Raw genomic sequence first — 25,804 nt, 5'->3', positions numbered from 1 at the left:
CCTCCGTACGTCCAGAGGTGCCCTAGCACCTCTGCGTTCTCAGGAGGACTGTGTCTTGGAGAGACACTCGGGGCGGCTGGATGCGGGCAGACGGCTTTGCTCAGGGCCGTTACCGCGCTGGAGGCAGGGCAGAACGGGTCTGGGCGCACATCTGGGATGTCCAGGCTGTGGGAGGCGGGCAAACCCCGCGCAACCTTCGGGTGGGGTTAGAACCCTCCCGAACGCCCGATTAGAGTCACTATGGGGGCTTTATTTGGGGACTTCCCTTTCTACCCTTCGGTCCCTGGCATGGACCGAGTAGGAACTCCCTCAGCTAGTCACCTCCCCCCATACATCCTTTCCCACATTTCCAGGGCGGAACCCGTTTCTCCCGCCCGGAATCAGCGCCGGCTGGTTCTTTCCTCCCCTCGCTCTGCCGTGCGTCTTTCCTCGGGGTTCCCCGGATCCAGGTACTCCGTGCTTCCCGTTTCGCCCCATTTCCTCCTCCATTCCTTTCATTCCCACTCTTTTCCTCCAATGTAGCAGCTGCAACAGTGTCTTGGCGCTCAAAAAAGCCGTTTCCAGATTTGAGGCCGGCGAGGGGGTATAGCTCAGTGGTAGAGCATTTGACTGCAGATCAAGAGGTCCCTGGTTCAAATCCGGGTGCCCCCTCTACAAGACTTCCTTTTCTTTTTTTTCCCCCCTTCTGTAATTACTGTATTTCTTTTTTTCCCGCCATTCTTGTGTGTGTGCGTGAAATGCAATCAATTTATTTAAAATTATATTGTACATAAATTACAAATCCTCATTTCTGCTACTCAGCCAGACCTTTTCCTGAAAGGCCTCCATTTCTTCCTTGATCCTGTTTCCTACAAGCAAGCGAAGCTGTTGTCTGTTTGGAAGGTTGTAGCTGACAAACACCTGTTTGTTGGTCTTCCTGCTAAGCGCTGGGCCAGACCAGTGCACGATGAGTCAAGTGTCTCCAAGAAGGGAGGAGGACACCTGGCCACCGCGAGGTTGCTCACCCACAGGAAGAGTGAGTCTGTCAGCGCCTGACAAGCAAGTGGACGAGCTAAGCCCACCCACAGCCTCGCGCTGAAGCTGTGCAGGGGCACGTCCTCGCCCGCAGCCCCCAGCGGCCCCTCCTTGCGCCCCGGCGCGCCACAGGCCGCCAGACCCCAATTTTTCATTCTTTCTTGACCCATATTTAAACATAGGGTCCTAGGATAAAAGAAAACAGAAAACGAAATAAGTTCCTTCCTCATTTTCCAACCTTAACAGAAAGCTTTCGGTTTTGCTTTATGCTCCAGCGAAAGAAGGAGGAAGGTGTGGGTACACGCACAAATCAGGTACAATAGCTGTGGGTCCCCATTCCTGGCGCCAGAGGTGTGGGGGTTTCTGCAGCCACTGCTGCCGGCCTCAAATATATCTGGCAGTTTGAGATGCCTGGTTCAAGTGACAGGACGATTCTCCCAAATTGATGTTCCGTTCCCTATGGGGTGAGGGTGAGGGTGTGGGTGTGGGTGTGTAGGTCAAGAAGGAAATCCACAGACAGGCCTTCTCCAACTCCAGCTTCCTTTTTCACCAGTGACACGGCCGTGCTGTGCTCACGCTTTCCTAATGCTTAAACATTTCGAGACACAAATAACGGTAAAACACTTTGAGAAAGTTAAAATGGCCCGTGCACAGCCATAAGCCCATTTTTAATTATAAAAATAAAACTATATCCAGATGCAACCTAATATGATCTAATACAATGATTCTCAAACATAAGTGTGCATCAGAATCACCTAGACGGCTTGTTAAAACACCCCTGGTTCTAGGCCTGGATGGGGCCCCGAGAGTTTGCATTTCTAACAAGTTCCCAGGTGATGCTGCTGCGGCTGCTCCCGGAACCACACTTTTAAGAACCACCGAACTAATACTATTGTAAGGTCTCCGAGTTTCAAAAACCTAAAGATGGGGACAGATATCGGCTGGTTGAGTGACTTACATATCACTGTTGGGCCGGAGGAAAACGAAAAGCGTCAAGGGAGAGGCAGGAGGGCCCGCTTGGCTGAGTTTTGCCCCAAAAAAGGAAAAATTAGGGAGAAAGACAGAAGCCTGCTGCCTGGGTCAGGGGGCAGCTGTGATATTTTAAATCTGGAATCTGGTTGTGTCATCCCTCTGGATTGCTGGGGAATTCTTTTTCCACAGCTCCCATTGCTGTGAACTGCGTTGCTGAACTGGACCCAAGAGAACAAAGAGCAGTCCCAAAAATAGCCAAACTTTTCAACCCTTTCCCCAATTTCAGGCCTCGAATTGATGACCTACAAGTTATCTTGCAAAAGCCCTGCCTTTCAACTAATATAAGGAAGGGAAACTGTGCCAGTTTGAATGTATTATGTCCCCAAAATGCCATTATCTTTGATGCAATCTTGTGTGGGCAGACTTACTAGTGTTAATTAGATTGTAATTCTTTGAGTGTTTCCATGGAGATGTGACCCACCCAACTGTAGGTGATAACTTGGATTAGCATGGGCCTTGATTAGTTTACTAGAGCACTGTATAAACTCAGACAGAAGGAGCAAGCTTGCTACAGCCAAGAGGGACACTTTGAAGAATGCACAGGACCTGAGAGAGGAGTTTCAGCTTACAGAGAGATTTTGGAGATGGCCTTTGAAAGCAGACTTTTGCTCCTGAGAAGCTAAGAGAGGACAAATGCCCAAGAGCAACTGAGAGTGACATTTTTGAGGAGCTGTAGCCTAGAGAGGAATGTCCTGGGATAAACCCATTTTGAAACCAGAACTCTGGAGCAGACGCCAGCCACGTGCCCTCACAGCTAACAGAGGTTTTCCGGACACCATTGGCCATGCTCCAGTGAAGGTATCCCCTTATCTTGGACACTTTATGGCCTTAAAACTAACTTTGTAACCAAATAAATCCCCTTTATAAAAGTCAATCCATTTCTGGTATTTTGCTTAATGACAGCATTAGCAAACCGGAACGGACACATTTCGCTTTTTATGTTCTTGTATCTGTTCTGTATTTTGTTAAATTTGGTGAGTGTGTAAATTTTCAGAATCTGTATTTGTTCTAGTCTTCCAGGTCAGGATACTAGCCAGGCAAAATAATACTGTTCCCTCTGGCAACGTGTCCAGCCAGGCCATGACACTTTTTCCAGGAATAGATTGCAATTAACATTAAGCCACATGATATCCAATTGATCTGAAAATGCCTCCAGGATTGGAATAGTTGGGTGCCATAGCTCTACTATAGAACTGAGAGCATACATGGGCTACTTCTCCCTGAGGAGCCGGGGTATGGGACTCAGACCCATTCAAGTTGTATTTCTGCCACCTTTGGGTTACTGCCCTCTATTTCTCAGGTTGTGGGAATGTTTGAAGGGAAAACTAGATGAAATAATATGAAATTGCAGCAATTCACAGGTAGCTTTACTTTTTCCTATTTGGATAGTGATTACAGGTGGCTTTGGCTTTTCAGAAGTTGCTAGCATCACATTTTTCCTTTTTGGGTGGTTGTGCCTGAATGGCTGTGAAAAATTAAGATTAGTACAAGGGGGCACCTGGATTTGAACCGGGGACCTCTTGATCTGCAGTCAAATGCTCTACCACTGAGCTATACCCCCACACCTGGGAGACTGTTTGGTAGGTTTCTTTTTTGTCAGTTTCAAAAGTCACATCTTAGCCCATCTGTTCACATCAAACTCCCTTTTCTAGACTCAATTCTTTATCAACAATCCTATTCCTCTTTCTCCCCTAACAAATCAGAAAACACCCCTTGCAAAACTGGATATGGAATCTTTTCCCCTGTTCTTGCCCAAACAGAATATAAACAACTGAAAAGATATCCCCACTGAGAGGTCTTCCCTGGTAGTACTTTCTAGTGGTCCCCCTGTCTTTTTCCCACACTCAGTGCTGGAGATACTTTCCATAGAAAGATGCAAAGGTTCTTGCTCTCACTGAGTTTACAGTTTAGTGGGAGGAACAGACTAGCAACAGATGCACAAACAAACAAGGAAATATCTAGTAGTGATAAGAGAATGATTAAAATAAAACATGAGTTAGGGAGGCACTGAAAGTCCATTTCAGGTTGGATAGCCATGGAAGGGCTTTCTGAGCAGGTGAGGTTGGAGTTATGATGTGAACAACATGAAGGAGATAGCGATCTGGCCATCTGGCCATCTGCGGGGGAGGGCATTCCAGGTAGAGGGAACAGCTGCTGCAAAGGCCCTGAGGCCAGAATGACTGGGGGAATGTGGGCCAGGCAGGAGCCATTAAAGGGAGTTGGAGAAGCAGTCAGGGTTGTGGAAAGCCTCGGAGACCAAGGTACAGAGTTTGGATTTTATTCCAAATGGTTTTTTTTTTTTTTTTTTTTTTTTATCTTTTTTTTAAACATAGTTGTATTGAAATATATTTACACACCATACATCCAAAGTATACGATCAATGGTTTACAGTATCTTCACATATTTGTGTATTCATCACCATGATCATTTTTAGAACATTTGCATTACCCCAGAAAAAGAAATAAAAAGAAAAAAGTAGACCCCAAACATCCCTTACCCCTTACGTCTCCCTTTGATTAGTATTGCATTCTACCCAATTTTTAAGACTTACAGTAGAGGGTAGGTTAACTAAGACAGTGTAGTAAGGCTAGATCAATTTTAAAAAGATAAAGAAGCTAAGCCCTGTCCACTGAGAAGCTTACATTTTAGTGATCTAGTTATAAGACAAACACATGGAATTTAACGTGCTAGAATATGGCTTCTTGCCACCTATAAAAGCAAAGACATGCATGTGCTATTCTACTATGTGGCTCACCCACATAGACATAGCTCCTTTTGTAATCAAATATCTTTTTAGTTCAAGTTCTTCTCTCTAAGACTACCAGCTCTTTTCTCTTGGAACTTCATAAAAATGATAATGGAAGAGATTTTTTTGAGTTGGACTGAACTGCAGTATGGGTAGTGGAGAAGCTGCTATTTTTCTTCATGTGATAATTAAGTATTTATAATGGGCAGGACATTTCAGATACACTAATAAACCAAGCTCCTGCCCTCAAAAAACCCACCATCTAGGGAAGGGGTTAGCAAACTATGGTCTGTGAGCGAAATTAGGCCCTCCACTTATTGTAAATAAAGTTTTCTTGGCACCCATTCATTTAGGTATTGTCTGTGGCTGCTTTGGTGCTACAACGGCAGAAGTGAACAGTTGTGATGGAGACTGTATGGCCCACAAAGCCTAAAATATTTCCTATCTGACCTTTTTTTTTTTTTTAATCTTCATTTTATTGAGATATATTCACATACCATGCAGTCATACAAAACAAATCGTACTTTCGATTGTTTACAGTACCATTACATAGTGGTACATTCATCACCCAAATCAATCCCTGACACCTTCATTAGCACACACACAAAAATAACAAGAATAATAATTAGAGTGAAAAAGAGCAATTGAAGTAAAAAAGAACACTGGGTACCTTTGTCTGTTTGTTTCCTTCCCCTATTTTTCTACTCATCCATCCGTAAACTAGACAAAGTGGAGTGTGGTCCTTATGGCTTTCCCAATCCCATTGTCACCCCTCATAAGCTACATTTTTATACAACTGTCTTCGAGATTCATGGGTTCTGGGTTGTAGTTTGATAGTTTCAGGTATCCACCACCAGCTACCCCAATTCTTTGGAACCTAAAAAGGGTTGTCTAAAGTGTGCGTAAGAGTGCCCACCAGAGTGACCTCTTGGCTCCTTTTGGAATCTCTCTGCCACTGAAGCTTATTTCATTTCCTTTTGGTCAAGAAGATGTTCTCCGTCCCATGATGCCGGGTCTACATTCCTCCCCGGGAGTCATATTCCACGTTGCCAGGGAGATTCACTCCCCTGGGTGTCTGATCCCACGTAGGGGGGAGGGCAGTGATTTCATCTTTCAAGTTGGCTTAGCCAGAGAGAGAGGGCCACATCTGAGCAACAAAGAGGCATTCGGGAGGAGGCTCTTAGGCACAACCATAGGGAGGCCTAGCCTCTCCTTTGCAGCAACCGTCTTCCCCAAATGGGTTTTAAGCAGAGGGATTTTAAATTATCACCAGACAGAGTAGGGAGATTTGTAGAAAATCAAGAGTGGACACACATGTACACATGCAAAAAGAGTGAGCACAAAGAGACCAGTTAGGAATCTATTGCAATAGCACAGGTGAGAAATGGGGTGATGTCTTGGACTACATTGGTGAAATCAGTTTCCAATTATCACTGTAACAAATCAACTTAGTTGCTTAAAACAACACAAAGTAATTATCTTTCAGTTCTGGAGGTAGGAATTCTGAAATCAGTATCAGTGGGTTAAAATCAAGGTGTTAGCAGGTCTGTGTTCTCCTGGAGGTTGTAGGGGGAGAGATAGTTTTCTTGCCTTTTCCACCTTCTAGAGGCAACCTTCATTCCTTGGCTCATGGCCTCTTCCTCCATTTTCAAAGCCAGCAGCATATCATCTTTTTCCCTCTAACCTCTGCTCCCATCCATACTGCTCGCTCTTGGACTCTGATCCTCCCATTTCTCTTATAAGGACTCATAGATTACATTGGGGTCATCCTGGGATAACCCAGGATAATCTCACCATCTCTAGATCCGATTAATCTTATCAGCCAAGTCCCTGTTACTGCTTAAGGCAAGATATTCACAAATTCTGGGGGATAGGACATGGACATCCTGGAGGCAGGGAGTGGCATTACTTAGCCAACCACTCTGAGACAGTCCTGAGCTAAAACTCCATCGATCACCCGACTTCCATAAGCACCAACTCTGACTGGTGGACCAGAGTGATGTTTTGGGTCTCCTGGAATTAATGTCACTTCTGAACCAGTGTCTAAGAATCCCCAAAATATCTGATCATTTCCTTTTCTCCAATGCACAGTTACCCTGGTAAAAGGCCATAGGTCCCCCTGGGGAAGGCTGGGAGGAAGATTAACAGTATAAATTTTTGGCAGTGTAATGGGGTCCCTCCCCAAGTGTACCCAGCGTTCCCCTCATCCAAGGGGCTCTGGATGTGTAAACTGTCTTAAGTCTGGGAATTGATTAAGGGGCCGTGACTCTCTGGTTTTGTAATTCAAGGTAGACTTTTGTTCACTTGACCTAAAATTCTTCTACTTATACAGAGCAAACAAAACTTCAGTAAACTGCCCATCAGTTTTACTACTAGGTACTCCATGATCTACTAGCCAACGCCATAAGTCTCTGTGAGTCAGATTAGTTTGACTGCTGCTTTGAGCCTGTTTTCCATGATGGTAGCCACGCCCACCTCATCTATGGTGATTAACTGCTGCCGCCTGGCTTCTGCTGACTCAGGATCCGATTATCCCCATTGCGTTTAAAGATTCCAGCTCAGTGACAGCAGTTCCCACAGTAATATCCTACCTACAGAGAAGGGAGACTACAGAGCTCTTCAGGGATTTTGGAGCTACTCTCACAAGTTTATTCCTCACAGTCCTGATAAAAGGTGTGTCCTCTGGACATTCCAGGAGTGTGTGAGCAGGTCTTCCATGATAAATCCACTCTTATTCCAATCTCTCTAAGCCTTTGAATCCCCTCCTCCCCATTGTACCAGGGCAATTCTGGCATTTGAACCTCAGGTAATGTCGGCCACCTTTTGATCCACTTTTCAGCCAACCACTCAGACTGTTGATACCCTTTCCAACCCCTTGAGCTACAACACTGAATGCAGAATCTCTGCTTAGTGGGCTCAATCAGTAAATTCAGCCTGATCAAACTTTATATTCCTTCCAGTATTATCCCACACCCTTAATATCCATTCCCACACATATTCCCCTGATTTCTGTCTGTATAAATTGGAAAACTCACACAGTTCTTTTGGAGTATAGTGTACTTCCTCAAGGGTCACACTTTGTACCTCACCTTTTGGGGCCTGTTGGGACTTTAGTCTAGTTATAGGTCTTGAAGCAAAGACCGGTGGTGGGGGTGGGTCATGAAAAGAATTAGAAGTATCCCTCAAGCCATTTACATGGACATTCTGTTGCAGTTTCATTTCATGAAACAGGATTAATCTCTCCACGCAGAGAAGTGAGGGCTGCTTCCTCAGGGGAGGTGATTACAGGTTTAGTAGGCACAGAAGGGTTAATCTCCTTAGATGGAGGTTGAATGGCAGGCTCTTCAGGGCAGACTGGAGGTTGGGAAGCTGTTTCCTCAAAGCAGGCTAGGGGGGAGGGCGGGCTGTTTCCTCAGGACAGACCACTACAGGTATATCTAACAAAGTCTCAGCAGAATCCAGGGTTCCAGTGACCTCACTGCCATTATTATCAATCCATATGTCCCCATTCCAAGTTTCAGGATCCCTTTCTTTTCTAATCAGTGCCTTTACTTTAACAGCAGACACCCTACGAGGTTGAAATTTTAGTTTACATTGTAAATCTGCTACTCGTACAATGATACTCTGGGTCTGGTTTTCAGAAATCTCAAGTCTTCAGCCACAGGAAATAAGATTTTCTTTCAGGGCACACATAGAAACCTTTACATCTGTCATACAGTGCTTATTTTCAAATTTGAAGCCTTTAGCTCAGGTCTCTTTCTCTTATAACTTTATCCAGTGTATCTAAGAGCAACCAGCCAACATCATTATGCCTCTTAACTCTGCAAAACTCTGTTAAGGTGTCAAAAACACTGTCACCCAGAGCCTTGCTTCATGCAAGAGTATGATTAGGAGAATCAAATGGTGATATTTTGTGTATCTCCGTTGCCAACTCACGCCATGGGCTGTCAGTACCATCTTGATTATTGGAAATGGAGTCATTACTGCCTTTGAATCTAATCAGAGTAGAAAAACAATTGTAAAAGCCCATTTTAAGATTCTGTTTCTCAAGAACCACTCCTGGTGCCAAGTTGTGTTAGTTAGGATTGTCTAGGGAAACAGAATCAACAAGAGATATCTATAAATGTAAGATTTCATAAAAGTGTCTCACGCAACTGTGGGTATGCATGAGTCCAAATTCTGTAGGGCAGGCAGCAAACTGACAACTCTGATGCAGGTGTTTGATGAACTCCTCAGGAAACATTTCACTGGCTAGCAGAAGAAGAAGTGAAGTTCCTCTCCCTCTCTTCCTTAAAAGTCTTCAATTGATTGGATTAAATCAAGCTGATTGAAATCTCTCATTGTGGAAGACATGCCCTTCATTGATATAATCAGTCACAGCTGCAGTCAGTTGCTGCAGTCAGTTGGCTGATGATTTAATAAACCAGCCTTCTGGTTTATTAACCAGCCAAAAATGTCCTTGCAGTAACGGTTAGGCCAGTGCTTGCTTGACCAGACACCTGGACACCATCACCTGGCCAAGCTGATACATGAACCTAACCATCACAGGTTGTGAGAATTGATGGTTAAATTTTCCAGATTTTTTTAAGCCAGTTGACTTCACATTGGTAGCTTGAAATCAGCAGATGGAAGTATTTGCACCATGGAAAATGACAACTACTACAAATCAGGTCCCACCGAACTGGCTGTTAAACATTTACCAACACAGCACCGTATCTGACTGATTATATTTTCACCAAAAGAAGTAGAGGCAAGTTTTTCAACTGAGAGAGTGAGAAGAAGGGATAAGGTGTGGAAGGTTTGAGACAGAAGAAAATGTAATATGGTCATTCTGAAGAGAAAGTAAACATATTTAGTAAGTGGTTTAGGAATATGGGACAGAGAGTCTGTTTGAGATTGGCGGAGTGACACAAACTTGTGAGCTTTTCTCCCACAACTTTCCACTGTTTGGATGCAGGCGTGGTGTAATCTGATAGCTGAGTTTAATTAGGATCGTGGTTTTGCTGGCATACACAACTCAAGGCTTACAGTAAACCACGCACTGTGCTGAATACTGCAGGGAAATACAAAAAGAATGCAACATGACCCCTGCCCTCAAAGAGCTTAGAGTCTAGTTGGAAATACAAGATACATGCTCAAGGGAAAAAATACACCAAGAGCAAATGTAGACTTGTGGAGGCAGTAAGTTGATAAGAGAAATGAAGTCACAGACTTTCTTAAAATTTGTCAGTGAGAAAGAAAGAAATAGGCAGATGATCACAACTTAAAGACGGATTTTCCAATCTAGGGGAGAACTGTTTATATTAGAAGGCGCCAGGTAAAAGGAAGTGACTGAAGATGCTAGAGAGAATGGAGACAGTGAAAGCAAGTCTAGGTTGGGATTAAGGAAGTCTTGCGAAAGACAAGGGAAGCGCTTCCTCAAATGAGCAAAGCACTAGGCTGGGGATACAACGCAACTCAGGCTGCAGGAAGGGAGGATAGAAATTAGACTTGAAGAATTCCCAGATGCCAGAGGTTGGAAAGGCTGTAATGAGTAGGAAAGGAATCCTGTCGCACGAACCCACAGGACGTTTAAGCCTAGGCCAGAGTAGACTTCTCTCTCCTGTCACACCATTTAAGTTCAGAGATCGCTTAGTACCTGAGCACAACAGCCTCTGTAATCCTTTCTTGTTTCTTCGGTATCATCTCTATAATTCACTCTTTCTCTGACCCTAGGAAACCTGAAGAAGTTTATTATAGATGCTCAACTATCGTCTATCACCAATGACTGGTCAGTAAAAACTACAACTAAATTGTATTCCAGTTCTTACCAGCAAAGGGGGTGTAGCTCGGGGGTAGAGCATTTGACTGCAGATCAAGAGGTCCCCGGTACAAATCCGGATGCCCCCTGAAACCTTCGCTTTCAAGATAATACAAGAAATGGATGAGTTTAAACCAGAACCTTAACAAGAACTGCTAAGCTCTAGGAGCTGGTGAAAACTAACACTATTTACACCACCATGTCTGTGTATCCGAATGCAAACACCACCTCAAACCGTGGAATCGGGCCTGTGAGTTGGCCTCCTGTGAAGTCCCCCCATTCCTAGCACGTCCATTCCTAGCACGTATTAGACAGGTATTTAAGTAAAATAAAATCAACCGAAAGTGAAGCACAATTCCCTATCCTCACGGGAACATGGAAACAAGTGTACTATAGAGTGTGATGTCTGCAACATCTGAAGCATCCTGTAAGTCGGCAGTATTCAAAATGTGGTCTGGGGACCCTGGGTGTCTCTGAGACTCTTTCAGGGAGTCTGTGAGGAAAAAAGAACTATTTTCATAATGATACTAAGACATTATGTGCCTGTTTCACTCTGCACAGTAGAACTTTCCAGAAGTTCCATGACATATGATATTGCAATGGATTAAATGTATATGCATCTATGAAAATCCAGCTGTCTTTCATTAAGCAAAATATTAAAGAAATTTCAAAAAAAATGTAAAGAAATGCCATTCTTGTCACTAAATTACTTTTGTTTGGGAAATGTAGTCATTTTTCATTTTAAAAATGTTACATTAGGCTTATTGTTATCTTAATTAATAAATATTTAAACATTTCTCAATTTTAATTTATAATACAGTAAATGTCAATATTTTTACCCATGTAAACAAAAACTCTTTGGGGTCCTCAATAATTCAAGAGTGCAAAGGGTTCTTAAGATGAAAACCTTTGGGAACTGCTGCTCTAATTAAGGAGGTGCCTGGGGAAGAGAAGGCTGGGATTGTGAGTTGGGACAGGGAAGGGATGACTTTTGAGCAGAGTTTGGAAGAACATGGAGTGGATTAAGCAGAAGAGAGCATGTACAAATTTAAGGAGATGTGAAACTGAAGGATGTATCCAGAAATCCTAAGCAGTTTGGGGGTGCTAGAGTGTGAACTGTGCAAGGCAGGGAGGCAGGAGATGAGGCAAGGGAGGAGATAGGTCACTTCATGAAGGGACTCCATTGCTTTGCAAAGGAACTTGGACTTTTTTTATAAGCCCAACAGAAGGTTTTAAGCAGGGGTAAGTTATGGTCAGACCATTTAAAGGCTGTTGCAATCATTTATATGAGGGTCTGAACTGAGGGTAGACCTTGGGAGGTTTGGACAGGAAAGTTTAGGAAGTAGAGTCAAGTCAACAGTCCTTGGTCACTACATCTGCGGGTGTGGGGGAACCGGAGAATCAGTTGTGTCCCTGGTTTCCAAATTGAGACCCCAGTGCTAACAGCAACCAAGAAAACTAGTACAGGCAAAAAAGCAGATTGGGGAGGAAAATTATTCCTGTTTTGGACACATTGGGTCTGAAGTGCCTGTGGGATGGAGAGGTCCCAATCAACAGCTGGATATACATGTCTAGAGCTCGGCAGAGATGTCTGAGCAGAAGATGTAGACTGGGGAGTCAACAGTATGTAGATGGCAATCAAAGCCATTGGGGGTGGGGGTGGCCACCCAGGAAACTACAATGAGAAGAAATCATCCAGAAGCGGGGAGAGCAGTATAGCATAGTGATCTAAAGCCTTAGCATGCTAGGGCTCCCCAAACCAAGTGCCACACACTGGGTGGCTTAAAACAATACAAATTTATTGTCTTACAGTTCTGGAGGCTATACATCCAATATCAAGGTGTTGGAAGGGCCATGCTTCCTCTGAAGTCTTTAGGAAAGAATCTGTTCCATATCTTTCCTCTGGCTTCTGGCAGTGCCTTGCCTTCAATCCATGGCTTTCTCTGCCTCAGTCATTACATGATGCTCTCCCCTCTCTTATCCAAATTTCCACTTCTTATAAAGACACTAGTCATATTGGATTAAGAGCCCACCTAACTCCAGCATGACCTAATTTTAACTTGCTTAATTCCGTCTGTAACAACCCTATTTCCAAATAAGGTCACATTCAGAGGTACTGCGCATTAGGAATTCACTTCTTTTTTGGGAGTGCACTTTGGAACCAGACAGACTAGGGGTGGCATTCCAGCTCTGGCTGGACACATGACTTAAGCTTCCTGTTGCTCAGTTTTCTCATCTGTAAAACAGGAATAAGAATAATACCCACCTCACAGCATTGTTAGGAAGATTCAAGAAGGTGCAATCCTATAAAATTCTTAACCCAGTGATTGGCACTTAGAAACACTCCATAAACAGTAACTTCTATTATTATTAGCATCATGGAAGTCATGAGATAAGGAATGAGGAGTGTCCTTGGGTTTTGAAAACTAATAGGTCTTGGTGACCTTTCTAGTATAATTTCAGTCACGTAGTACGGGCATAAAGTAAATTAGAGGGGTTCAAAGAATGTGTGTGTATGCAGGAAATCAGGAAGTAGTGCCAGTAAATGAAGACTGATCCTTTCCCAGGGCTTTGGTTCCCATGAGCCAGTGAAATTACTAGTGGGGAGGGAGGAAAGCTGATACAGGGTTGCTGAAGTTTAATGTTTCCAAGAAAGAATATTAAAATAAAACCATCATTGACTACAATTATTACTTCATAAAAGAAAGGAACATTGTTAATGCCAAAAAAGATGAAAAAATATAATCTCAGAAAAAAAAGCAATCCTTTAAACTGATCAAATGTATCTTTTATAGAAACATCACATTTTCCAAACATTTCTACTTTTGCCATAGATGAATGAAAACTGCTTTATGGAAGGATGCTGATGCATGGAGACCATCAAAATAGACCTCTTAATTTATTTAGCAATCATTCAACATACGTTTATTGAGCCAGGTCCTATGTTAACTGCTGGGGATACACAGTTTTTGTTGCACAAAGGACACAGATCCTGTCCATTTGGAGCTTCTAGCCTAGTTGGGGAGTATCACAGGTTCGTCTCTTTATACCTCAAACTGTGATCTTCATTAGAAAAGGGCCAAGCCTTATCAGGTTGTGATTCAGCCAGTTTGGGCTTCATCAAGTAACCTCCCACTCAAATAAGAGTATAGCCACAGACAATAGTTTAAATGTAAATAGCACTCAAGACAAGAATTCAACTTCAACCCATTTTTACTGATGGAGCACATAAGGCTAAAGGAACAAGTTTACAATGCAAAAATAAATTGATATATTACCAAGCCTGGGGACTTCTCTCCCTTCCAGATGTAGTTGGATATGAGATCAGAAGACCCTTCCAATCTAAATTACAGAATATTTATAGAGCCTTTAATTTAGGATATTTTCAATTAAATTATACTCTATTTTTATATTTGAACCACAGGTGATGAACTACAGATGATGAACCACAAGTGAATCAATATCAAAGGAGGGTATGCACAGCATTCTCAGAGATTCAAACTTAACCTTGAATGTCTGCAAAACTTTACTGAAAATATTTCTACTAATTTAGCTATGACTTCTGTAAGAGCAATATAATGTATTTTTTCCTTATATAAAAACTAAAAATTGGGAGATTACTTTGACTATATCTAACTTATTAATATAGTTTTCTTATTTCCTTCTATAATTAGTCTAGCCATTACACCATGTTGATAAGCATACATTTGATCAAACCTGTATTCAGTCTTGTTACATTACTTATGATTTATTTATGATTGAAGTAACAAGCAACAGACCTATCCTGTTTGTTTTTTTACACAGAGGACAAGATGGTTACATGAGAAGGTTAGAGAAGGGCGTTTTGCTTTCCTGAAAATATTCACAGGTTTTAACTGTTTAGCTTCTCCTTTAGTTACACTTTTCACTATAGAACTTGAAGGATATGAATCATCTCTCCCAGTTATTATAGTAAGGCCTTTCCACTTTTTATCATTTGGAAATTGTACTTGAAAAGTTCTGTTAAATATGCTTTTATATCAGAAGGTATAGCTGGTTCTTCACCATCAGAACTGAAAGCATCAGGTGGTACATGAGAGAAGCAAGGCTCCTCACCTGAATGATCCCTACAGAGAGAGAAGGAGTCAGTGTCTTCATTATCAGATTCCTCAGCAGAGATATTATCCTGCGACAGGAGCCATTCAACAAATAATTACCCAATATATATTTAAGAATTGTAATATTTTAGTCTAAAATGGTCTACTGAGGGGTAGCAGCAAAGCAGATAGGAATGTCCACAATGTGATGAGCTTAGGAACACAAGAGAGAAAAACAGGGCAGCTTTTCAAACCCCCAACATCAGGAAGAGAACACATCATTGTCACCAAGCAGCTACTGACCATCTTGACTGAATTTCTCTTGATGACAGGATAGAGGGCAAATAACCTAAGTAAAGGCAGAAAGAAAGGAAAGGGCAAGGAATATTGAGGCAACAGTGAGTAGCAAGTCAAATGCCATGATAAAGCCCCAAGCCTTGCAGATGGTAACCAGAACCTTCTGTCATAGTCTTCATAATACAGATTGTGTCCTGGTGTCAGATCACATGGTCTTATTTCAGTTTCGGAAGCATTATTTACAAATCTAAAGGAAACCCACATATACTTAGACATTCTACCTTATAGGTCTCTCATTTGCTTCTAAAATTTCAGTTGAGAGAAATAAGCCTATTTATTGTTTATTACAGTGGGGTTTTCACTTTAACTTGAAGCTATGTATATTGGTTACTGACTCTCTCCAATTCTGTTGATGAAGTGGCTTCTAAAGGAGCCAGTTATTAATGATTGCAAGGAAGGGAAGTATTAAGTCAGCGACTTCAGTCTTTGCATGTAAATTAAAAAGCATATAAGAGAGGCAACATTTGAAGTAATTCTATCTGTAAAAGAAGGGATAAAAGTAAAGAAAGGGCAAGTGAAAGACAGGGTTTTTCAAATTTCATTTGCTATGCTTCTACTGAAAAACAAAGAATTAGGTTGCAGAGGTTTCAAGGAATTGCTCAATTTTAAACATTAAATTTGTATGATATATGAATCCAATTCTGTTTCAAATGGAATTATCACCTGCCCCTCATAATGGGGCAGTTGTTCACAAGTTCAAACAAGGATCATGTAATAAAAGGAACAGTACTCTTTGGGGGAAAAAAAGAGAATTATAATGGCATGAAGGAAAAATACAGGGGGCTAAGAGGGCTTATAACAGGGGGACCTGACCTAGTACAGGGGTCAGGGCAGGTTTTCTTAAGAAAGAGACATTTAAGCTGAAATTAGAGAAACGAAGTAGATGGGAAATAATTGATAAGGGTGGGAAGGGTAGACTATTCCAGAGATGTGTGAGACCCGTAGGTAGTCAGGAGCATGTATTAAAAGGCCAATCACGCAGAGCAAGGGAAGAGTATGCTACAAGACAAGATTGATGAGGTAGGAAGACACAAGATCATGCAGGACCTAGTAGGTCATGATATGGATTTTAACTTTGATTCTAAGAGCAATAGAGTATTGGAGGATTTTAGGAGGGAAAGTGACATGGTAATACCTACATTTCTGAAAAACTATTCCTGGCCACTGGATGAAGAGTGAGAGGATGGAAGGGGATAAAAATAGAGGCCAGGAGATATGTTAGAAGGCCTCTGATCTACTTTAGGCAAGAGATGATGGTGGCTCAGACAAGAGTGGTAGTAGAGGAGATAGAGAGAATGGCTATGTTTAAGAGACATTTAGAAGGTGGACTGAATAGGACTTGAACAGAAGTCTCAAATGGACAACTGGATGGATGGTGGTTCCATTCACCAACAGACACACATTTGGCAAGGATGATCATATGTTCACAAATGCATAAAACGTGGTTGAGACGCAAAAGAGAGTGAAAAAATTGGTGGCCAGAGAAGCTGGCAGGATCAAGGGAATCCATTTTAAGAGAGATTTATAAATGTAGAGATCTATAATGTTGACGTGCCCAGAGCTTAGTGCACGGTCCTACCTACTCTCTATTCTTTGATGTCATTTACTATTATGGTTTAAAATACTTCTGTATGCTGACAACTCCCAAATTTATATCTCCTTCTCTCCAGAATTCCAAGCTAACATATCCAACTATCTATTCGAATCTCATTTGGTTGTCTAACACACATCTAATGCAAAATGTCCAAAATTGAACTCCTAATCTTATGCCATCTTCCACTTGCTCAGGCCTAAAGTCTTGTTGGGTACACTTTGACTCTGCTCTTTATTTCACACCCCACATTTTGCTGGCTCTACCTCCAAAACACATCCACAATTTGACCACATCACATTACCTCCACTGCTAGCACTCTAGTCCAGGTCACCAACATTTCTCTCTTGGCTTATTGCAATAGCTTCCTAACAGAACTCCTTGTTTATATCCTCATGCCCCCTCCTGCAGTCTAATCTCAACAAATGAACCAGAGTGATTGTTCTGATACAATAGTCAGTTCATGTCACTCCTCTGCCTTAAACCTGGGTAATGGCTCCCCATTTCACTCAGTAAGATGACAAAGTCCATATAATGGTGGACAAGCCTTTACATGATCTCTTTCCATTACTTACTTCTGACCTCATTTCCTGCTCCTCTTAACTTCACTTACTCTGTCCAGTCACATTTGGCTTCCTTGCCAGTCATCATACGATACAGATATGCTCCCACCTTAGGACCTTTCATGGGCTGATGACTCTAATGAGTATCTGTTCCCCAGATACTCATATTACTAACACCCTCACCTCTTTGAAGTCTGCTCTAATGTCACCTTCTTCAGTGAGAGCTACACTGACCCTTCTATTTTAAATTGGAATATGCCCCCCTCCCCAATCTCTTGATCCTTTTCACCTTCCTCTTCTTTTACTTTTTTAATAATACCATCATCTGGCATACTATATACTGCAGTTATTTGCTATATCTATTGTTTAGTGTCTAATCCTCACCCCCCACCTCCACAACAGCAGAATGTAAATTCCATAAGGGCAAAAATGTTCATCTGTCTTAACGCCCAGGACAATATCTGGCATAAAGTAGGCACTCAATACATATTTGAATTTATGAAGGAAAGAAGCCAGAAGAATGGGGGGAGGAGATGAAGCTGTAAAAGGGGTAATTACTAATGGAAAATATGGAAGCTACAGAAAGTTTGGGAGCAAGCACACATAGATTGAATGATCTGTAGCACTACTGCAGCATCTTAATTGTATGACATCCTAATGAAACCGTTTATAGAGTTCGCTGTCTTCCCCACTCCCTCCGTCTGTGAGGCTACGCCGCACAGACTGTGTTTTTTTGTTTGTTTGTTTGTTTTTGTTTTTTTTTAGGGACGTTGTATAGGTTTACAGAAAAACCATGCAAAGAGGTTCCATATAGCCCGCTTCTCACACACACACATACACACACAAAAGACCTTCTTCTCTGAATCTCTAGAGGTTATTGAGTAAATTAATAAATCAATGTTTCTAAGTCTGCAACTACTTTCGAGCTCGTAGAGGCGACATTAATTTCTGTAGCGATCAAGACATCTACCGCCCACCTCCCAGCCAGGGCTCAGACCGTGGTCCAGGATTTATTAGCAGAAAGAAGCGCCCGGCGAGAACAGGCAGGTTTAGTAAGCTCAAGGTCACGTGACGGGAGTGGGCGGGACTTCAAAGTTCCTATCCCAGTGTGCTTTGTACCGACTTCCTTTCTGCCCTTTTCCGGCGTCCAAGATGTCGAAGCGAGGTGAGGTTTGGCTTTGGAGGATCGTCCGCCATCTGTCACGCGGCAGCTTCTGGCCTCGCCGCGAGCGGTGACCCTGAGCAGCTGGGACGCTTTGCTCTCTTTGGGGCGGGAGAGGGAGAGGCAGGGCCCCGCCAGAGTACTGGGGAGGGCTCCGAAAGTGTCGGGGGAAGGGCTGTGGAGAGTTGATTTGGCAGGATCCCGATGTGGTTCTAGACCCAACCGGGTGGGATCACCCCTTGCATCCCGCTGCGGTAATGGGGTTGGAGTTCAGGCCCCAGGTCGGACGACTTGTGCGGTCTCCTGCCTTGCTTGGAGAACGGCTATTTGCCATTAGAACTGTATGGCATGTGGAGAGGGGGTAAGTAGAGCCGAAGCGAGAGCTAAACCGTAGTGCAGTTTACCAGATAGCATGCGCGGATGGATTTATAACTTGGGGGTTCGAGGGAAACCCTGAATCATGTCTTCACAAAGACCTCTTTCCTGTTTCCCTTCCCACCCACAGGACGTGGTGGGTCCTCCGGTGCAAAATTCCGGATTTCCCTGGGTCTTCCCGTGGGAGCCGTGATCAACTGCGCTGACAATACAGGTGAGGCCTCGGCTGCTCCCTTCGGCACCTCCCCTTTTAAAAGCACTCAGTGGGCCTTTTGCCGATGACCCACTGAGCCGTCAAGAAAGGGCAGAATGAAAACATCGCTTTTGGGTGAAGCAGCAGCATCTTGTGTTGTTTTGCTTCAATCGGTGGTGTGACAGGGTGTTTCACTTTGGGGGTGGGAGGTATGCAGTTGCTTGGGAGTGGGGAGTGGGAGAGGTTTGGGACTAGGTTTTGGGGAAGTGTTACATAGGTGGGACTCCTTAATAGGACCTGAAAAAATTCAAATTTTGTTTACCTCTTGTAGGAGCCAAAAATCTGTATATTATCTCTGTAAAGGGGATCAAGGGACGGCTGAATAGACTTCCTGCTGCTGGTGTAGGCGACATGGTGATGGCCACAGTAAAGAAGGGCAAACCAGAACTCAGAAAGAAGGGTGAGTAAAGAAACCAAATCTTCCTTATCTCCTGGTGAACATTAGAAGGGCTTCACCCCATTATTGGGAAATGGAACAGTAATTTTACAGTTCTCCAGTCTCTTTAACAGCTTGATTTTGAGAAGCAGAGTGAGATGAATGTCTGAAATTGCAGCTTTGCTCCCACTGTCTTAACAGCTGTTCTCTCCCTTGTCTGGTCATACATATCCATTCCTGTTCCCTTAAATGTATTTGCCACATTTCAGCCAGGGCCCCATCTTTAACAAATGCAAATCTTGTCACTTCCCTAAAATGTAAGCTGAAAACCCTGCATATTTACCCTGGCATTTCTCCCGCTCAGTTCATTACTTAATAGCACCCTCTTCCCCTTACCCATACAAGCAAAAGCCTTGCCCTTCTGGAATTCATATTCTACCCTCATCTGGTGGGGACCTCCCCCAGCTTCTGCTCCTTTCAGGTTTTGGATTCCCATTCCAACTTATACTCCTAGTCCCAGGTCCTTTGCACCTGCTGTACCCCATTTTCATCTTCAAGATCGTATATGAAGATTCAGTGTTTGTAATTCTTTGTGAAAGACTTATTTTGTCTGTTGCTGCCCCTTCCTCTGCTTTAATCACTTTCGCAGTCTTCAGGGATGTCTAGGCAGTGACTACCCTAATTTGTTCCTGTTGAAAAGGGGTGTTGACATTATGGGAAAGGGTGCTGTGCTTTTTGTGACATTATTTGGAGGTTTCTTTTACTTCCATGAGAGCAGGTAACTGTCTTTACTTCATTGCCAATTCCTTGGCTGCAAATACAGCTTAATACATGGTGGATGTTTAGTAAATACATATTTTTGATGGATAGAAAGCTTAGAGCCAGACCTGTTGAGAATACAGCTTTGAGACTTAATGTCACCATAGGCAAGTTTCCTTTTCTGGAATTACTGATTTGCAAAGGAATAATGATACCTTTTTTTTAACATAGTTTCTCAAGTAGTTGTGAGATTCATAGTTGGCATTTAGAGCATCTGGCCTGTTATCTAGCACTTTGTAAGTACAGAATAACAGATGTTATTCTTAATGCTTTAAGGCAGGTTCTTTTTATAGATCTGATTGATCAACTCAGGATTGTGAGTTTTCTAAAGTTTGGTGTGGTTGGTTCTAAATCTTTCCCTAGAAACTATAAGAGTGTAGTGAGCTGCTCACCACTGATAATACACTACCCCCAAAAAAGTTTCCCATTGGGTATATGAATTAAAAGGGGGTGCCTAGGAACATACTCTGTCTCTGCCCTGGATGAAATATCTTGCTCTTCGAGAGAAGTCCTAGCCATATCTTGACTGACAGCACTAATGTGACTAGTCACAGCCATATATTGTAATTACTCTTTGTATGCCTTTGCACACACTTTCCCCTCACTAGATTTTTATCTCTTCGGCCAGAAATCTTACTTTGTACGCCTTTGGTGTCCTTTTAGAGGCTTGATAAACAAGGAATATGTAGCATTGAAAGAACCAATGTGTTGGTTGGGGTGAGAATGCAAATAGGCTTTCCTCTTAGAATGGTTGCTGGGTCTGATAGGTGGCCTGGGGAGCTGTCGAGGAAGGGCAAAGCAAGCAGCCATCACTTTGTGGGTGAGATAGCAACAAGATGTACTGTTGGTCTCAACAGTGATGGGACAGACCAGAGAACACTTCATGGTTTTAAAAATGGTCATGAATTTCTAGTTTCATTTATGTCTTCTTTGGTCCTTGTTTCTGCTAAAAGAATATATCCCCTCACCTTGGAGAATAGGCACAAAGATGTAGAAATGGAAGATAGGTAGAAGTCCAGAGACCTGGATTTGTGGCCTTATTTATCTACTTGATGGCTGTAGGTTGGTTTGTGAGAATTAAATGGGTTATAAGAAGAAAGTCCACGGAAGTTCCTGGTACATAAATGGGATACTCATGTGCCCCATTGTTAAAATCTTGAGAGGCTTTCAACTTACTTAGCTTTTTCTTGTCTAACACTTGCCTCAAGCCCAGACGGGATCCTTGCTCTCATGAAAATCCTGTATTTCCAGTGTCTGGCCTGTTTTACAAGAAATTAAGTAACTTGCCCAAGGTCTCCAAGCTATTATCAGGATTTGAACTCAGGTGTGTGGCTTTAAAATGGTTCAAGTGCTACATTCTGTTGTGTGATAAATGATTCATTTTTGGAGATCCAGAAGTCTTACTGACTTTAATGCAAGTAGGTTTAAGGACAGATACATGGCTTGGTGAAGATCCTTTTATTATTTTGTTTTGTTTTCCCCCTCCTGCATTTTATAACCTATTTGTACCAAAATGAATCTAAGCTTTTGTTTTAAGTCTTTGTAAACATTTTAGTGACCTGTACAAGATTTTCTTTTACATTTTTCTTGTTTAATCACACAAGATACACAAGTTGAATTTCTATACCCAGCTCTTAAATCTCCAAGAGATGATTATTGTTAGTATTTTGTTGTATGTCTTTTCCTCACTTTTATGCAAAAAAATTGCCACTAAAAGATTTCTCCTGTGTAATTGAAACCATTACATTCCTATAAACCACTTTTATTTCAGAAGTGAAATGAATTTTTCTACATATTAAAAAATTACAGAAGTACATAATCATTTTGAATGGTTGCATAGGATTTTATTGTATACATGTGATAAAGGATAATTAGGTTAGTCCCAAGTTTTTTCACTTTTAAAACAATGTAGTGAACATCCTTACACTTATATCCTGGAGGCAGTAATTTTTACATCGAAGTGTTTGTACTTGGGATATTTGATGGATACGGGGATGAAATATTGTTTAACATAAGAAAATGCAGGCAGTTTTGCGTCTCACATTTCTAGGAGATAAAAAGCATAATGAATATTCATTCTAATCAAATGGACAGGGAAATAATTGTGGAGCTAGATGGGTGTAAACTGCTTTTGTGGTGGCACTGGGACTTGGACTTAGCAGATTAATGACTACTGGCTTTTTTTCTCCCTCTTAGTACATCCAGCAGTGGTAATTCGACAACGAAAGTCATATCGGAGAAAAGACGGTGTGTTCCTTTATTTTGAAGATAATGCAGGGGTCATAGTAAACAATAAAGGAGAGATGAAAGGTAAGAAAGCCACCTTATTCCTTAGGTCTCTGAGATTGGATAATTTAACTTGTCTATGAGTACAGGCAAAGGACTGTCTGTTTTACCTGCCCTTCTTCCTGCACCCCCCGCCCCGCCCCCCTTTTTTTCTTATGTAGGTTCTGCCATCACAGGACCAGTTGCAAAGGAATGTGCAGACTTGTGGCCCAGGATTGCATCCAATGCTGGTAGCATTGCATAATTCTCCAGTGTATTTGTAAAAAAATAAAAACCATTAAAATTATTTGCTCCAAATGCTTTCCTTCTTGTTCTTTGCTCTCCGTTACTCTACTTGACAAATCTAAAACACTTTGTAAAGTGAAACTACTCAGGACAAACTTACTGAGAGCATGTGTTTTAAAAAATACAGTCCATTCCCTTTTCTGAGCTCAGAACTTTGGGGACTTTGTCAAGTTTCTGCTGTAAAAGAGTTAGGTATTTGGGTATTGAATTCTAAAATTGCATAGCAGAAATTGCTTGGTGACAGGTAACCTACAGTTAGGCATTTGGGGCCTGGCAGTCATTGAAAATAGGGACTAGACCATATATGTTTCCACAATTAAGAAAGACAAGATAACTAAATGCAATACATGCTCCTGGACTGGATCTAATGGAGAAGATACCCAAAAGGACATTATTGTGACATAGGGGAAAAATCAAATGTAGGCTAAGCTTTATATCAATGTTAAATTTCTTAATAAGTACTTAAGATAGTTACACAAGAAAATATTCCTTGTGGACACCCTGCTCTAAGGCATCTCATCACCCCAGGGGAGGAGTTTCACTGCATGGAAGGTAGCAAGAGTAGAACAATGCCTGCCACCAGGAACAATCCTAGGTTGTCAACCCACTCAGTGGTTTGCAGGGTCATCAGTATAGAGAAGAGATGGCAAGATCATCTTCAGTAGTGGATGGTAGCACACACACATCCCGCGCCCCTGGCCAGTGAGTGCACACCCTCTTTGTGCCACAAAACAAAGGACATCACTCCTTCCCTCCCAGGAACAGATAACAGCAGTGGGGGTCAGCTAGGTGCCATAAAGTATACTCAGGCGGGAAATGTTTATGTGCTCAGAGCAAAAGGGAAAGGCATGAACAGGCAGACCACTGTCTGCTGTGGGATGTAACAAAGAAGGGAGTCAGCCTGCAGTTTTCATCCCATCCCAGAATCTTAGGCAATATATCTAGTCCTATGCACAGGGTCTAATTGTGCATCCCACAGAAAGGCAGCAGGCCATACTCTGCTTCCACACTTGTTCTTAGGAAAAGTACATGGAAGCATTTAAGTTCACAGAACATGATATGTGTGCAACTTACACTCAGATGTTTAGAAAATAGACTAATAGAGGTGGATAGGTGGAATGATAATGGATGGCAAAGGTGGCAAAATGTTAAAAGTGAATTGGTAGGGGATATGTGGAGTTCTCTGGGTTTTCTATGATTTTTGCAACTATTCTGTAAGTTTGAAATTATTTCAATTGAGATAAGGTTGAGTATGGTCAGATAGATACAATCATGGAGTTCAGGGAGTGAAGTGGGTAGGGGCTGGGTGTGTATACAGTAGCACTTTCAGATTTTCATTAGGTAAATTGGTGTATAAATGAGTTTAATATTTGTAAAACCTGACACATGGTGATTGCCATGTAAAATGCTCTCATTATGAAATGATTAAATTTCTATTAGCAATTAGGCTTTTTGCTCCTATCAAGGTGTGACTTACAGGTTGGAAGACCATTTATACACTATCCTCCAAATCTTAGTTTGAGAATGAAAGGGGATGATATAATTATGTCAGCACAACAGGCATAAACCCTGGTAAACCAAGACAGGTGTTCACACTATTAATAGGGAATTCTGTCTGAAGGCATCAACATTTCTTTCCAAATCATGAGTTGATTTAAGTGACATCCAGAGTCAGGAAAATGAGCTCTCAAGTTGTTTCAGATCAGAAGTCTGGCCTAAAGTTGTTGGAATAAGCAGGCTTTTTAGAATAAGGTTTGTGTTCAAATTATCTAGTATCTGAGAATATTCAGTCTTGATTGTTCTCATCTGTAAATTGGGCGTAATGCAAGGTTAAAGATTAGAATGTATCTGAAAATCCAGGCATATAGATACTTCGCGACATGACTACCCTTTTGATCTCCAAGATTAGGAATGGAATGTATCAGAACTACAGCAGTGCTTCTCAACCTTGGCTACACTAAAAGCTCAACCTGGGGAGCTTTAAAAAATCCTGTGTTTAGGCCGTATTTCAGACCAATTAAATAAAATTATGGAGATGGGACTCGGACATCAGTACTTTTCAAAGCTCCCCAGGAGATTCCAAGGTGCAGCCAAAACCAGTCCTCTGTCTGGACTGAGCCAGTTGTCGTTTTAGGAGTATTAAAAGCAAAATTCTGAAACAGACTTGTCCTCCACACCCAGCCTGGTGAGTTTCAAATCTACTTTAAAGTGTGATGTGCCCAGGTCCACCATTTAAAAGGAATTCTTTCCTATCAAGAAGTGGATAAGAAGCTTCAGGGCTCTGTCCCCACACAGTAGCTTTAAACGACCAGCAAAAACTAGCAGAAACATCTTTCTCAAAATTCCAGAAAACAGTTAAAGGACTTTAGTAACAAGGTAAGCACCAAATCCAAGAAAAAGGCTGCTTAAAATAGGATTTTTGTGTTGCTCTGGATGGCCCCTCCACCCCTCATCTTGCCCCCACCGTAGATCCCTGGTCCAGGTTCCAGGGGAAGCAGAGTAGCTCTTGTGTACATATTGGTATCATGTCTGGCCCAGCATATCTGGTGGTGGCCTGAGGGACTCACTGTCCCAGAACTTGTCCTGTCTGTAGAAGGACAGAACACTGGGAGAGCAGTCAAGTGGCTGCTGAGGGCAAGGAACTGTCCCAGGGACAGCCCCAGCGCAGTGCCCAGGAAGAGGGGACATTTGTACCCATGTAAATGGGAATTCTAGGCCCAAGACAAGAAGATGCACAGAAAGGACCTAGGAAGCCCCTAACCTTTGGCCGGGAGCTATTCTCTAAACCACTGGGTAAACCCGAAGGGGACCCCTCCCATAGGTCAATCGGCAAAGACCTGGATTGGTGCCTCCCTCCTCCTCTTTTTTTGGTAGCTACTGGCATTCAAGGAAAGCTCTGTCAGCATTAGCTAGAAGTTAAGTTGGCATCAAAGCAGATGATATAGATTAGAAAGTTATAGATTTAGAATGTTAAATTTAAGCCCCAGGTAACCACAGAAAATATCAGAGAATATGCAAGCATGTAGAGACAAAAAGTAGAGATTACCAGGGGTGGGGTGCAGGGGCAAT

At 42.3% G+C, this 25,804-nt stretch overlaps 1 protein-coding gene and 3 non-coding genes across 4 annotated transcripts; 3 read left to right on the top strand and 1 right to left on the bottom strand.

The window, feature by feature from the left end:
- Window positions 1-579: 579 nt before the first annotated feature.
- Window positions 580-651, top strand: TRNAC-GCA. Its single transcript has one exon. It is a non-coding gene; the product is annotated as a tRNA-Cys (tRNA).
- Window positions 652-3,535: 2,884 nt separating this feature from the next.
- Window positions 3,536-3,607, bottom strand: TRNAC-GCA. Its single transcript has one exon. It is a non-coding gene; the product is annotated as a tRNA-Cys (tRNA).
- Window positions 3,608-18,280: 14,673 nt separating this feature from the next.
- On the top strand, window positions 18,281-22,747 carry RPL23 (ribosomal protein L23). The gene is made up of 5 exons (XM_037810149.1): window positions 18,281-18,344; window positions 18,847-18,930; window positions 19,241-19,369; window positions 22,361-22,474; window positions 22,612-22,747. Exons 1-5 carry the CDS (start codon window positions 18,332-18,334, stop codon window positions 22,692-22,694), a joined length of 423 nt encoding a protein of 140 aa, XP_037666077.1. The 5' UTR covers window positions 18,281-18,331; the 3' UTR covers window positions 22,695-22,747.
- Window positions 18,961-19,096, top strand: LOC119515023. Its single transcript, XR_005212921.1, has one exon. It is a non-coding gene; the product is annotated as a small nucleolar RNA SNORA21 (small nucleolar RNA).
- Window positions 22,748-25,804: the final 3,057 nt, after the last annotated feature.

Source organism: Choloepus didactylus, chromosome 18 (assembly GCF_015220235.1).
Source record: "Choloepus didactylus isolate mChoDid1 chromosome 18, mChoDid1.pri, whole genome shotgun sequence".
Taxonomy (NCBI): domain Eukaryota; kingdom Metazoa; phylum Chordata; class Mammalia; order Pilosa; family Megalonychidae; genus Choloepus; species Choloepus didactylus.
The sequence above is the reverse complement of the archived record's forward strand: the minus strand, read 5'-3'. Positions and strand labels throughout refer to the sequence as shown.

What these genes read in the sequence shown, in the direction of transcription:
- RPL23 (XM_037810149.1), top strand. An exon ending in CAACTGCGCTGACAATACAG is followed by an intron (nt 18,931 to 19,240) that starts GTGAGGCCTCGG and finishes TACCTCTTGTAG; the next exon opens with GAGCCAAAAATCTGTATATT. An exon ending in ACCAGAACTCAGAAAGAAGG is followed by an intron (nt 19,370 to 22,360) that starts GTGAGTAAAGAA and finishes TCTCCCTCTTAG; the next exon opens with TACATCCAGCAGTGGTAATT.